Below are 16,293 nucleotides of genomic sequence, written 5' to 3'. Positions count from 1 at the left end.
TAATAACCATTAGCCAAAAATCAACTCTGCAATTTTACCAATGCTAACAATGTACAGATTTAGGAGCTTTTTAGTACTAAGCACATAATAAATCTTCAAAAAACATTTTTTTATTGTCTTCTTTGGATGTTAGCTATTACATGTCCTTTGAGTTAGCTATTACATATTAAGTGAGTATAAATCACTAACTATGATTTAAAAATAAGCACTAGTTTGTAGTAAAAAAAAAGAATAAAAATTTTATATTAAAAAATAATGAAAAAAAACATAAAAGCTAGTGTAGCAATACTTATACCAGACAAACTAGACTTTAAAACAAAGGCTATAAGAAGAGACAATGAAGGACCCAGTAATCTCACTTCAGGGTTTTTATCTGAAGAAACTCAAAATGCTACTTCAAGGGGACATGTGCATCCATATGTTCATTGCTGCACTGTTTACAATGGCCAACATGTGGAGGCAGCCTAGGTGTCTGTCGATGGAAGAATGAATAAAGAACAGGTGGTACATATATACAATGAAATATTGCTCAGCCATGGAAGGGAATGGGTTCTTGCCATCTATAGCAGCATGGATGGACCTGGAAGGTGTTGTGCTGAGTGGAGTGTCAGACAGAGAAAGACAGATGCAATGTGATTTTGTTTGTATGTGGAATCTATATAACAAAATAGAGAAACAAAACAGAAACAAACTCATAGATACAGAAAACACTTTTATGGTTGTTTGATGAGAGGGGGTTTGGGGGTGTGGGTGAAAGAAGGGGAAGGGATTAAGAAGTACAAAATGGTTGTTACAAAGTAGTTACGGGGATGTAGGGTTTAGCATAAAGAATATAGTCAATAATATTGTAATAACTATGTATGGTGTCAGATGGGTACTAAATTTGTTGGGGTGATAGATGGGAGGGGGTTGGAGGGCAGGGTGTAAAAGGAGAGGGGATTCAGAAGTACAAATGGGTAGTTACAAAACAGTCATGGGGATATAAAGTAAAGCATAGGGAATATAGTCAATGATATGGTAATAACTATGTATAGTGCTAGGTAGGTACTAGACTAGTCAGGGGGATCATTTCTTAAATTATATAAATGTCTAACCACTCTGCTGTACACCTGAAATTAATATAAAATAATACTGAATGTCAACTGTCATTGATACATTTAAAAAGGGGAGAATATGAAGGGGAATAAGAGATCCAAATTTCCAGGTATAAAACAAATACACCACGGGGATGTAAAGTATAGGGAATATAATATTGTGATAACGTCGTATGGTGTCAGATGTTTGCTGGACTTATCATGGTGATCACTTCTTTAGGAATATAAATGTTGAGTAACTTTTGGTGTAAATGGTGTACCCCTACTAATATAATATTGTATGTTAGCTGTATTTTTTAATAAAAATCTTTAAGTAAAATAAAATAAAAATTACACCTGTCAACAATATTCCTAACACCTCCTCTGAATTCTTCTCCATAGCATTTAATATCATCTAAGGTATATTTTATTCATTTATTTTGCTTGACTCCATCCCTGGAAGATATGCTGTATTCACTGCTCTATTCCCAGTATCTAAAACAATTCCTAGCACATAGTACATACTCAAAGATGAATTGTAAGCTATTTTAAGTTTCTTAAAAGCTACATGTCTTTTTCATTAAGAATTTTAAATAATTTCCCAACCAGACAGTAGACAAAATATTGTGTTGTAAAATGTCTGTTTATTTTAATAGGGATGCAATTGACCTTGAAATTAGTCAATTCTATACTATTATATTTTAAGTGAGTCAGGTCACTTAATTAAAATAACTTCATATGTGATACAGTATGATAACTAATCTTAAATAAAAACTACAATTGTGATTTGCCTTCTCCAAATATACGTTCTCTCAAGTAGTCCATACGAGCATCCTTTGTCGACAGTGCCATAGAATTCCATTCAAAATGAGGGATCTGTAAAATAAGTAGTGTAGTTTGAATGGAATTTTTAAGCAACAACAAAAAACATCAGGGAAGACTTCTAAGCACGACTAAGCAGAGCTACAGGAACCCTATGGAATTAGTTTACATAAGCATAGCCTACGAACCCTTTTTGGAAGCCAAGTGAGTCCTTCCTGACAAAGCCCAGAAGACTTTTTTCTGCCTCACAATTTCTTTCATCCTGTTCCTATAATATCAACAATGGACATTTTTTCCTATGTATCTTTCCTACATTCATACACTAGCCATTTTCTCTTATAATTCTATCCATTTTGTTAAGATAAATGTACAAATCAACAGATCTTCTAGAGGCAAGAAACAATGCTTTTTATTCTCTTCTTATGTCCTAAATCGAGGATGTTTTGTTTTAGAGATATTTTAATACAATTTTTTAAATATTAAAAAGAGGGAATTCTAGAACTTTAACATTAAAAGGTAACACATGCACAGGTAAGAGTCTATAGGTTTTTTTAAAGACTGATTTATGTGAGTCTCATACCTGAATTACACGATAGCCCAAAATTTCCAAATGTCGTTTTTTCATAGCAGATTTTCCTTTTAAGTGAGGAATGTTTCTACAGAAAGCTCTTAAATCCAAAAAGTCCAAAGCAATTCTATGTAAGATAAAAATACATTATTCTAAAATCAAAATGAGAAACTGAGTAATTATAAGCCTTTCATAAACAAGGTTGCATCTTTATAAACTAACAAGAACAAAATTAATATAAATGAGTATAGCTATTATTTTTCTACTTAGTAACTAATGACAATCCTATTCATTAGTAGAATTATAGTAAATTATAGTAAACATATCTCCAGGCTTTCATCCATTTGTTTCTTTGTCAATATATATTTATTAAGCACCCAGCATATGCAAGGAAGGCACTGTGAGGGAAACAAAGATAAATAGACCTAGCTTATATTCTGACAGAGAACACATAGCATATAGTCAGTAACTGTAATGTAGTGTAAGAAGTGGCTAAGTGCTATCAGAAAAATAGAGAGATATGGAAGCTCCAAAGAAGATACTATTTGCTTCTGCTGAGATCAACTAGAAGGTTAGCACTATATTTAGAGATGCAAGGCTTTAGACAATGAAGAATGGGCATTAACGAGGAAAGCACAGGAAAAACAAAGGTACAGAGGTAGAACACATGAGATAGTTGAGAAGCAGATTTGATTACATCATAAAGCCTTGATAAATGAGATCATTAAATTATGCCAAATTTAACATTTAGATGACAAAATCTGAAACTAAGAAATAACTTACCTTTCAGCTCCTGGTGGCAGCCTTGATCTAACAATTGGCGTATTTGATTCCCAGTGACTTGCTGGCAGTTTTCCCAAAGTTATATTATGGTTTCCATAAGGAAGAGGTTTTTTCCTTTTATCCAAGATACACTCAAAATCTATCAGCAAGTATAGGAATCAACAGTATGAATTAGGTAAATTCTTACAGGTAAACGTTTACGATATTTTGGATTGCTGTTGGCTGAACCTGGAGCAATCATTTTGGATCATTAAGTGTAAACTACATGTTGAGGATGGTGGATTATAGTAAAATGGAAGGATCCTGGATCTTTAATATTTGTGGAGCTGGCATCGCAGCCCAGGACATCCTAAGTGTATGGGAGAAGGAAACACATTTTGTTAAGTTCCTGTTATTTGTGGACTTTTTTCAGTCATAACCAAACCTAATACTGGCAAATATAAAACCAAACAACTGAGAGTGGGTGTTTTGTAGTGCAAGATGAGGGTATAAATGACCATCTGGTTCAGACTCCTGCCAAGTACAGAAATCACACGCATACAGCATCATCTGACCATCCAGCCTCTGCTTGAACATTACTTCACAAGGTAGCCCATTTTAATTTTTCAACAAGTCATAAAATATTCCATATATTCAAGTTAAAATATTCTTCCTTTAATTTTTACCATTTTTTATCCTTGAGATAGAGACATACAATTCTTTCATATCACAATCCTTCAAAGATTTTAAGTTATGCTCTCCATAAGACTTCTCGTTTTCAGACTAAACATCCTACTTTTTAAAATAAAATTTATTGAGGACTTACTATGTCCCAAGGGTAGCACTAAATGTTTTTCATGCAATATGTTGGTTAATCCTATTAAGCAGGAATTATCCCCAGTTTACAAATGAAAAAACTAATAAGGTTCAGAGGTTTAGGACCTTGCTCACAGCTTGAAAGCCGTGCATTCGCAGTCTTCTCTAGTTCTTTCTATGACATGATTTCTAGATCCTTTGTTTCTGTGCCTTATTTGTCACTGCCTCATGAAATGCAACACTTAAAAAAAGAATACAATACTGAGATGTGTGTAAAGGACAGAGGACAGTGAGACTACCAAGTTTCTTGTTATTATTAATAATATACTTTAAAAGAACATTTGATTTTTGGCAACCACTTACATTATTATTTATGTCTAACTGATAACCCTTTAAAATACCCTTTATGTACACAGATATTTTCTAAACCTGATTTAGAAAATCTATGTTAATCCTCTTAAAATTTCTTCTTTTCATTTAAGCCTACCATTTGAATTTAGCAATTTTTAAAAATCTTGTATTGCCATCCAGCATATCACCTAGCTTACCAGCTTTGTCATCCACAACTATAATGGAATGCCTCTACCATTACACCTCTGAGAAACAAGATTAACCAGTTTAGAGTTGAGCACATACCTATGGAAATCCTCGTCCGTGACAGTAATCCAATTTAGTTTCTGAGATGAATTTAAAACAATGAAATTGACATAAATCATTTCCCTAACTTTAGGGCACTAAGTGGAAAGGACATAATCTTATGAAGATCCAGAAATGTCCAATGATTCGAAATCTTGGTTTTACGTACTTAGAATTGGTGAAAGACTGACCTTAAAAATCTCAAAGTTTTCTTTGTGGAACAGCAAAATGCTGATGGTTACAAAAGCTGGGTCATGGGAACTTAAGGATTCATTGCACTGTTTTTCTACTTTTGTCTCTCTGGAAATTTTCAAGATAATGTGAAAATATTAAAAAAATAACTTTTTAAAAACTCCAATTGAAGAGATGATTAAAGACTTACCTACTGTGTGGTAATAAGGTGTAAGAACTGAGGCTTTTACACAATTGATTCCTCCTAGTACCTCTGCTAACATTTTATAAATATGCTGTTGTACTCCGTTCATGCTGCCAATATCTTTATGAAAACAAAAATAATTAGTTCACTTAAAATAAGTTAATCGGTTTTTGAATGAAAATCATCCAATTCTATAAACTGAAAAATAAAAATTACTATTTCCAACAAGAACTTCAATGTAATAACATATGTAATGACACTAAATTCAGTATAACACAAGTTCTTTGCTCTCTACTATGAGCTTTAGTGTCCTAAATATTAAGAAATTCTTATAACAAAAATCTCACCTACAAAATGATTCCATTAAATAAGTCATGGCACTCTTGGGCACTCTGGTGTCATGGTTAAGATTTAACAATAATATCAGTGTACTACCTAATAATTTACTTTATAATTAAACTTCACTGCCTGACCCAAAGAAAACTCAAACCTTTATTATAATGTTGTTGACAGAAGCGGTCGTGGAACCACGGAATCTGATACTCAGGACATTCCAAGCAGACTGCTCGATTTAATTCCATAAGACGAAACTGGACCCTCATATTTAGAGAGGAACATAAAACTGAAATTAAAAAATATATTAATGGATTTTGATAGCTTGGACCTAGCAAAAGCAATCTATTTGTTCACAGACATTTATCCCCATTTTTGGTTGATACTTTTATTCTCATAAAATCATTTCAGTTGCACACACGCTTTATATTTTAAAAATTTTACATTCAGTGGCATAATTACAACCAACTCCTATATTGTTTCTACTAATTATGAATGTTAAAACTACATTTTTAAAAATACTACCAAAGAATTTTCATCGACCTAATATCCCACATTTAGGAATCTATCCTCAATAAACAAAAATGAGGTCAATGATTCATGTATAACAACCATTACTTATAATAATCAAGAATTGGAAATAATCTACAAGGTAACAAATTTTATTATATCCATATAATGGCAGATTATGTAAATACTAAAAAAATCATGGTATCAAAAAATATTTAATGGCACAGAAAATTGTTCAATATAGTTCAATGACAAAAGGCAACATACAAAAGTGAATATATAAATAATCCAAATTTTCTTTTAAAATACACATAGGTATATAAATATACATGAAAGAGCAGGAAAGGGACACAAAAGCAACACTCCAAACACTTAAAAGCAGTAGTTCCTCTTGGTAGTAAGATTATGAGTAATCTTTTATTTTCTATTTTATAGTTTCCTGTATTTCCCAAATTTTCTACCATAAGCAGGAAATACTTTTATAAACAAACAATAAAATTAACATTTAAATGCTTCAGTATAGATAGAACTGAAACTTGGATGTAAAGTACAAATGATAATTTAATAAAATGTAGATACATACGTTCAAGTTGGGAATCCAATCTGTCTAAGAATTTGATGTTAAAAATTGTCTTTAGCAGATCTTCTGGAAAATACTCAAGTGTGGCGAAAGAGAAACCAAGAAACACTAACATGAGAGGATCCAATACAGCTAAAACAAAATTAAGATATTTTTAAAAATTATAATGTACAGCCACCTCACATGTACATAAGCACACTTTATTCAGTTAAAACCAGTTTTTAAAAAACAGATACAGACACAGCCTTCACAAAACTAATCTAATTTATATTGTTACAATACTGTCAGGATAGTGGTGAAGTTTGAGTGGTTACCTTTGTGGGGGGGCTAGATAGAGTAGGAAAGGGGAACAGAGAAGAAGGCTACTGTGGTATATTCTATTTCTTGATCTGTGTACTCCTTTGTTGGGTGAATCAAGTTGTATAAATCCATACTATATATTAAGGGTACGTGAACATTTATTTATTATTATCCTTCCATAAAGTTTTTTTAAATTCCCTTGAAAAGAGAAAGAGTTCAAAACTAAAGGTTAATAAAAACTAAAGGTTAATAGTATATATAGGGGCGGCCGCATGGCTCAGTTGGTTAGAGGCGAGTTCTCAACAAGGTTGCCGGTTCAATTCCCGCATGAGATGGTGGGCTGTGCCCCCTGCAACTACCGTGTTTCCCCGAAAATAAGACTTAGCCGGACCATCAGCTCTAATGCGTCTTTTGGAACAAAAATTAATATAAGACCCAGTATTATATTATATTATACTATACTCAATCTTATATAAATCCCAGTATTATATTAATTATATTATATTGTATTATATTATTATTATACAAAACCCGGTCTTATATTAAAAATAAGACCGGGTCTTATATTAATTTTTGTTCCAAACGATGCATTAGAGCTGACGGTCCAGCTAAGTTTCATTTTCGGGGAAACACAGTAAGATTGAAAATGGCAACTGGACTTGGAGCTGAGCTGCGCCCTCCACAACTAGATTGAAGGATGACTACTTGAAGGATGGGCCCTGGAAAAACACACTGTTCCCCAATATTCCCCAATAAAATTTTTTAAAAAAAGTGTATATGAAAAAAAGTTATTCCAGTCTCTATGTATTGATGATAATATAATATTGCTCAGAGTGTGTTAGGTACCACTGTAAGCACTTTCCAAATTTAAACCTCACTTCAGTATACAGTAGAAACAATTACTATCTCTGCTTTATAAATGAATGTACTGATTTACAGAGAAGGTAAATGACTTGCCCAGAGTCACACGGCGAACAAATGGCGAGTGAGATTTAACCTGGAGGTCCAGCTTGGAGCCTGGACCACTATATTGTGCAGCTCTGTAGGGATCTCAGATCTCCAGGTTGAGTGTAGACATGTATGAAGAAGCTCAGATCTCCCCTAGCACCTCCTCCCTTACCTGTCACCGAGAAGCATGGTACATATTCCACCATAGGGTGTGAGATAATTTAGCTGATTTGCCTCATCCAAGACACATTTCTGATGAGAGGGAAGGGATTATCCAAAAAACTGTATCGCAGCAATATTCTTACAAAGTACAAAACTGACATTAAATATTTTCTTTTGGATTTTTTTGCTGAGTTTCTTTAATACAACAAGATCAAGTTATAAACAAGGTTATGATGATCTTCACCAGCAAAACTGATCTGTCAAAACTAACCTTTATTCAAAATAAATTACTCTGTGAGTTACGTAAAATTGTACTTAAAAGGTCTCCAATAACTTTCCAAACATTCTCAGTAAATCTTAAAAAAAAAAAAAATTAAAGTTGTACATTTCAACATTTTTCTCATACTTTTTTTCAAAAAAATTGTAATATATAAGCCTCTATTTAGAAAACATGGGAGGACATGTACTTTCATTTCCTTCTGGTTGTTGAAACATGACTAAACAACAAGGAGAGCACACTCCATTTCAAGTCTCAATTTCAAGTCTGTTTCAAGTCTCATCTTTCTACATATAGTTGTAGTAAGTACTAAAAAGGGGTATATGTGAATGTCACATATGCATACACTTATACATAAACATGGACGTTTTACAGTCCCATTTTACTTGTCTATTAGCAGACACAGCAGTACCAGACATGGTTAGACACTATCTGGCATATGGATCCCAGGAAAGTGTAGCAAAGTCTATGAGCAGAAACAATCAGATATTATGTATCTGCACATGTGATACAAATATTAGGTACACAGCACCACATACAAGGCATTTTTGCTAAAAATGTTTAATCTGAATCTAATTAAGAATCTATAACTAACTAACTTCTAGTTTACAAGAAATACTGGAGATGGAAGAGCAAGGTTTTAACAGAAAGCAATCACACAAATCCAGAATGTGCATGATCCACAACAAATAGCCAATCTCTTTTATAAAAAGATAAATGCCAAGACAAAAAAGATAGGGAGAAAGTGACATAACAATTCAATGTTGGTTGCTTTTAAAAAAAGTTATAAAAGACAATCTGGTGAGATTTGGAAAATTTTGATTATGGTAGTATATGGTACTTGTTCATTTTCTTAAGTGTGATGCTTTACTTCCTTATAACCTATTTAGGGCTAACACTTCAAGTGTTTCATCCTACACACACAGTAAATGTGGCAAAATGTTAATCATTACTCAAAAGCTTGACTGAGAGTATATAGTATATAGATGTTTGTTATATTGTTCTTTCAATTTTTCTGTGTATTTGCAAGCTATGGTAACAAAAAGTTATAAAAAAAACAAAAACTTTTCCCCAAAATCAAAATCAAGCAAAAAACAAAACAAAAAACCAAGAACATTCTAGACTATAAGAGACCACAAAAGATAACTACGAAACACAATGAGTGAAACTTGATTGAATTTTGGGTCCAAAATAACCACTCTACACGGTATTTTGGAAATAATGAAGGACATTTACACATGAATTGTGTGTTTATATTAGAAGACTATTAATTTTCTTAGGTGTGACAACAGAATTGTGGTGATACAGCAGGTCATTGCTCTTAAGAAGGTGTATGCCTGAGTAATTAAGAGGTGAAGGGTCACAATACCTACAACTTACTTTGAAATAGATCAGAAAAAATAGAGCAAGAGGCATAAACAGTAAAGCAAGTAGGATAAAATGTTAACAATTATTTGAATCTACCCACTGAGTATACAGGTGTTCCTTGTTGGTTCGTTTCATTTTATCCATAAGTTTGACATTTTTCATAATAATAAAGTTTCAAAAATGGATAGAAACATTTTTTTCGGTATAGAACTCACAGCTATTATGGTGATCCTTTAAATGAGGAATATCTGCAACAGTACATACTCCCACCTACTCATTCAATGTAGTGCCAAACAGTATACCTACTTAAGTAAGAATTAAGGTGTTGAATGCAGGTTCCGAAAAATTCATCCCTTTGAGGTGGATCATAATTCAAGATGCTGAATGGAAGAATAATAGCAAGGACTGCAAAAGGATGGATCTATATGTAAGAGAACAAAAATGTTATAGTTTAAACTTCAGTAAAACAAAATTTTAACCTAATTATTATTTTAGAGACGTCTTTTTCTAACATGCCTATAAAGTTAAATGAACATGCCTACAGTTAAATGACAAATGTATCACTATTTACTAATTTTTCCACCCTGCTATGATCTATTTAATCCTACCACTAATTTCTAGCAATTCTAAGTATTAAGAAAAAGTAAATCAGATTATCCACAAATTAATTTTGTTAGGTATAAAATCCTGTTCCAGAAATACAATCAGTCATTAAAGTGAATAGGAAATAGTATCATTAATTTCCATGTCACCAGTGCATTTTGTAGATGCATCATATAAGGTAATTAAGGGAGTTTATAATCAGAATTTGTTTTTCTTTTATTCATTCATTTTTTAATTTCATTATTTACTCATTCATCTAATATTTAATGACTGCCAAGCAATATGCTAAACAAATAAGACAGACTTTTATTTTCATTAGTGAGAAACACTAAGTAAAAGCCTTACCCCTGTATATATACATTTTGTGAGTTTCTTCTCATTTAATCCGAAAAGCAGCATTTTATAAGTTCCAGAAACAAATTTGTAAGAAGATACACTGACAATTTAAGAATACAGTAGACCCTTCAACAAAACAGGTTTGAACTCCATAGGTCTGCTTACATGCAATTTTTTTCAGTAATTACTGTAAATGTATTTTCTCTTCCTTAGGATCCTCTCGATAACATTTTCTTTTCTCTAGCTTACTTGATTGTAAGAATACAGTATATAATACAGATACGAGGTCAGACAATTAAGTTTGCAAACTCATCCTAGAAAAAGTGCTACATATCTCATTGCTGAATATCACTACAGTCGCCTTCGAAGTACTCCCCTTAGGAAGCTATGCACTGACGCCAGCACCTAGTCCACCCTTCAAAGCAATTTTGGAACTCTTTTTCTGGAACGGCCATCAGAGCTACTACCATCGTATTACCCTTGATGTCCTGAATGTCATCAAAATGACTTCCTTTCAATGTTTCCTTTATCTTCAGGTGCAGAAAGAAGTCATTGGGGGGTGAGATCAGGTAAGTAGAGCAGGTGTTTCAATACATTTATTTGTTGACTGGCTAAAAACTCCCTCACAGACAGTACCGTGGGAGCTGGTGCATTGTCGTGATGCAAGAGCCATGAATTGTTGGCAAAAAGTTCAGGTCATCTAACTTTTTCACGAAGCCTTTTCAGCACTTCTAAATAGTAAACCTGGTTAACTGTTTGTCCAGTTGGTACAAATTCATAAGTAATCCCTCAATATCAAAAAAGGTTAGCAACATCCTTGCAAAACTTCGCGAACTTAATTGTCAGACCTCAAAACATACAAAATCTGTGTTAGTCAACTGTTTGTTACCAGTAAGGCTTCGGGTCAACATTAGACTATTAGTAGGTAAGTTTTTGGGGAGTCAAAGTTATATGTGGATTTAATAATAACCCCCACATTGTTCAAGGGTTAACTGTACTGAAGTCAGTGGATATCTTATAACTTTTTCGATTTTCACACTTTTGAATATGGTAGTTTTTATTTTGTTTGGGGGGAGGTGCATACATTCTTTTCTTAATTATTAGTTTCAGGTATACAAAACACAGTGATTAGACATTTACACACCTCACAAGGTGATAACCCCAACAAGTCTACTATCCATCTGACTTTGTACATAGCTGTTACAATACCACTAACTATATTCCCTATGCGGTACTCCACATCCCATGACTATATATACTTTTAATTATAGTTGACATTCAATGTGATTTTATATTAGTTTCATGAATGTAGTTGTTCTTAAATAGTAAAAGTAGGATTACAGAAAATAAAAAGGGAAAAAACCATTCACACTCTATCTTAATATAATTAGTATTGTTTTAAGTATTTCCTTCTAGTCAATGAATTTTGACTATTGATCTTAACAATACTGCAAGAATGAAAGGATGACTGCTAATCTGCTCAAATCTGCAATGCTGAAGAAAGAAACTTTAAGAGGAGGAACAACAAACTGCTGAACCAGAAACTAGAGTTTTTTAAACTTCAAATTCCAGTCAAGTTCTCAAAGTACATATGATAAACATTTATGCTTTTAGAAGTTAACTATATAAAACTGTGTGACATTTCCATTTCACCTTTTCAATCTGCTGAAGGACCACTGAGGCTATCCTATCAAGTATCAAAGTATTGAGGTAGTTCGTTCTAGCAATAAAAGATGAAATTCCCGCAACATTTACGTAATTAATTTCATCCATCAAACACTGCAAAGTAGCAATTGTTTCTTCAAGAAGTGACTCGACAAACCAGTCTCCTTTTAAAGATTTAAATTCTTCCCATAACAGATTCAAATTGTTGCATTTTTGTAGTCTCTGATGACCATAGTGATCTAATTTTTGAAGTAGTTTCAGCTGCTTTCCAGTAGTACTCTCCAGATACATGTAATCATACTGAATCCATCTTAAAACAGATGTGGCAAAACTATTCAGGTCATTTAGGTCACACTGTGGTAAAACTTCTTCAATTCGAGATATCACCACTTCATCTAGGTGAGGAGACGGAAGCATGGAAATAGCACAGACCAGGAAGGATATCTCACTAGATTTGACACTAATTTTCAAATGACTGTAAAGGGGAGGAAGTAAAAAGAACAAAATCAATACATCGGCAACAAAATACAATGTATATAATTATTAAAATATAAATATGTTATTATTATAATTAATAGGTGTGGTAGTCTTAAAATAAAGTTAACTTATTTTAAGAAGGGTTAACTAATTCAAAGATGACAGGTCCACAGGAGTTACAAAGGGAAGCCTTACGATAATCTAAAGCACATCCTAAATTTTATAATGCAAAAATAAAACCACAGTCTCTGGAAAACAAAAGGTCAGTGTCAGAACAATGTTTCTTTCCAGTACTGTTGCTAGAGACAGAATTTGGGCTGAATTTTTGATACGACCTGTCAGAAGTTGTTATGACCTAGTATAGGCCCTGGCATATAGTGATCACTCCATTATATTAGTTCCTGTCTTATTTCTGCTATATAAGAAGTCCAACCTTAAAAAAAACCCAGAAAACACAGGACATATAATTAAATCCATTCTCTACCCCTCCTTTCCCAAACCCCCACAGTTAAGAGTCCTATCACCAGGACAGCAGTTTTTAAAATACAAATAAAACACCAGGAGCTTTTAAAGAATCTTTAGGTTTAGAAGTAGTGAAAGAGATAGTCAAATCCAAATTAAAACCAAATTGAGTAACTTTTTAAAATATTAAATTAATACATTGAAATAATCATTATATTCAACATTAGCAAGGGTGCATTGATACAGGTACTCTCATTCACTACAGCAAACTTTAAAAGTTAGTATAACCTTTCTGAAAAGCAATTTAGCAGTACAGCTCAAGAAATTTAAAACTAATTATATCATTTGACATGATCAATCCCTGTTGACGAAAGTAGCCTAAGAAAATAATCTAAAATGCAGGGAAAATGTATGTTATGTTATTCATCATATTTTTAATGGGGCTAAAATTTGAAAGCAATCTAAATACCCAATGAGAGCGAATAGTTAAGTGAATTATGGTAGTCATATGTTAGCTAATATCTAGTCATTAAAAACATTTACAAATAATTCTAAATCATGTGGGGAAACACTGATAAAGTTAAGTGGGAGAAATAAATAGCATGAGTACCACAAATCATCACATTTATGAACCACAAAAAGATCTCAAAATAATTTTTATATAATATTTGGTCCAGTACCTGACACAAATTAAGTTCTCAATAAGTACTAAATGAATATTTTATTCTAATAACCATGAAAAATTAACAGTTTGTATAAAGAAAAGAAAGACCCCAAAAGCTGTATCAGTTTCCGGAATTGACCCAAGGACAGAAATCTCAATATTTGCTAATCTTCTCATAATTGTCTAAAAATAAACCCCAGGGGCGCCAGATGTCTCAGTTGGTTAAAGCCCGAGCTCTTAAAAGGGTTGACGGTTCAATTCCCACATAGGATGGTGGGCTGTGCCCCCTGCAACTAAGGATTGAAAACGGCAACTGGATTTGGAGCTGAGCTGCAGCCTCCAACTAGACTGAAGGACAACTTGACTTGGAGCTGATGGGTCCTGGAGAAACACACTGTTCCCCAATATTCCGCAATAAAAAATAAAATAACCCCAACAGACCAAATCTATCCAACCTCCAACTGATGTTATTCCTTGTGATTCTTCCTCAAATTCCAAAATTTACATACGCATATGTTTATTTACAGTATTACCATATATCCACCCACATGGCTAAAATTAGACAATAAAAGAACACCAAGTGTTGGTGAGGATGTGGAGCAACAGGAATGCTCACATTCTGCTAGTGGGAATATAAACTGGTCCAGCCACTTCAGAAAACTGTTTAGCAGGATCTGCTGGAGATAAACATATATATAACCTATGAATCAACAATCATACTTCTTGGTAAATATCCACAGAAATGCATACATATGTCCACTAAAATAAATGTACGAGGATATTCATAACAGCACTATTTATAACAGCCCCAAATTGGAAATAAATCAAATACCTATCAACAGTAGAACGAGTAAAAAAAAATGTTTGTTACATTCTTAGGAGAATACAACAAAAACATAGGTAAATCTCATAAACATGATACTGAGCAAAAGAAGCCAGACAAAACAGGCAAAACTAACCCATGCAGTTAAAAGTAAGGATAGTAGTTAACCTGGGTTGGGGTGAGGGAGCAGGGTAATGAGGAGTGGATACGTGTATTTTATGTAGATTGTATTTCAGTACGTTCAAATAAAGAAAACCACGTTATTCCAGTACATGAACTCCCTGGGTTCCCCAAATGGTTTCTGGAGCTATTTATGTAAATACTTAGGTGAATTGGTTTAATTAGATTACATTGTGTTCTTTCACACAATCTGTACTGAGTGGGAGAAGATAATTCTGAAACATAAGCCCCTCTGATTTTATGTAACATCTCCCAACTAATTTTTGATAAAATTTTAAACTAGAGATATATAGGGGCTCTCGCTACTGACAACTACTAAACTTCAACACTGTCATATTTGCTTCAAGTCTTTTTATAAAGGAAATAAAACATAGGTAAAGTGAAATCCCCTTTGATGCTCCCACTCCTGTCTTATTTTTCTGTTAACACACCTATATGCAAACAGTATTGTGTCATTTAATTTTTTAAAAAAACATTGTGCAGGCCAAGTAAATCATGTCTCTGGGCCAGATTATGATAATATAATTTAAAGCATAAAATTCTTCATTCAGAGGCTATGCGAAAGTCCATGCTAAATACGGAAAAAGTGAAGAAACAATAATGCTGCATATATAAGAAAGTTATTTCAAGAAAAGTGTGAACTTTTTTATAACATACCTACTATGCTAAATTCTCATCTGATAAAGTGCCACCTCATAGTCCTCAGCTCAAATCCTTCTTAACCCTAATGGTGTATCACTTTGTCAAAATAATGATCATTTTCAACTATATGCCAATCTTTTGAATATAGCATAGAGCCCCATGCCTGGTCTTTCAGAAATCACAGTAAGAAATCAAACTACTATGGAAAAATGGAAAGGAAAACGATTAATCTGGTTCTAATTTCATTCAAGTCATTATTCTAATCCTTAAAATAAAAATTTTTAATGGAAAATTCCATTTTAGTGTAATGAAAGTCAATGGAAAACTGAATTAACTTCTTTGTTGAAATATGAATGCTATCTCCACAAAAAGCAGAAAAGTTTTAATTACAAAGGGAGAATTCTGCATAAAAATACCTTTTCATTATCATTATCCTCATATATTTTATTTTTAAAATTACAAATTAAAAAATGTAATATGCCTTAAAATGCATAAATAAGCAAACTGAAGGTCCCTAAATATGGTGCTCCCAAATGGAGTTTGGCCTTCTTCATCAGCTCCACTCTTTTCATAGTTATTCTACTTCTGCAGGAAAGAATGACTTGGCTTTTATTGTTATTCATGCCCTAGGGAAATCATACCCAACTGGCCTCATTTCCATTTCAAAATATACCAAGCTTAATTGGCAGAATGGGTATGGGGAAAGATAAGTGTCTTAACATTTTTAATAATAAGCTGTCCAATTCTTCCTCCAACAATTCCAACAACTCTATACATAATTATATAAAACTAGGTTATAAATTTAAAGATTAGATTATAAAAATGAAAGATTAAATAACCACTTCTATTAGCTGGGTGCAAAAGTAACTGTGGTTTTTGCAATTATTTTTCACCTTTACTTTAATCTTAC

The 16,293-nt window shown here is 32.9% G+C and overlaps 1 protein-coding gene across 5 annotated transcripts in view; it reads right to left on the bottom strand.

Annotated features, from left to right (window-relative positions):
* FASTKD1 (FAST kinase domains 1) overlaps positions 1-16,293 on the bottom strand; it is a 38,609-nt gene that overhangs the window by 491 nt on the left and 21,825 nt on the right. For 4 of the 5 annotated variants that reach the window (XM_033111522.1, XM_033111521.1, XM_033111523.1 and 1 more), the window contains 8 exons: positions 12,124-12,610; positions 9,838-9,952; positions 6,480-6,608; positions 5,544-5,675; positions 5,060-5,173; positions 3,247-3,385; positions 2,476-2,590; positions 1,865-1,949 (listed from right to left, as the gene is read on the bottom strand). In XM_033111522.1, the coding sequence (XP_032967413.1) occupies positions 1,865-1,949; positions 2,476-2,590; positions 3,247-3,385; positions 5,060-5,173; positions 5,544-5,675; positions 6,480-6,608; positions 9,838-9,952; positions 12,124-12,610 (1,316 nt within the window). Of the gene's footprint in view, positions 1-1,298; positions 1,950-2,475; positions 2,591-3,246; positions 3,386-5,059; positions 5,174-5,543; positions 5,676-6,479; positions 6,609-9,837; positions 9,953-12,123; positions 12,611-16,293 lie in introns of those variants that run through there. The other variant, XM_033111525.1, reaches the window with a different exon arrangement.

This window comes from Rhinolophus ferrumequinum, chromosome 8 (genome assembly GCF_004115265.2).
Source record: "Rhinolophus ferrumequinum isolate MPI-CBG mRhiFer1 chromosome 8, mRhiFer1_v1.p, whole genome shotgun sequence".
NCBI lineage: Eukaryota > Metazoa > Chordata > Mammalia > Chiroptera > Rhinolophidae > Rhinolophus > Rhinolophus ferrumequinum.
The sequence above is the reverse complement of the archived record's forward strand: the minus strand, read 5'-3'. Positions and strand labels throughout refer to the sequence as shown.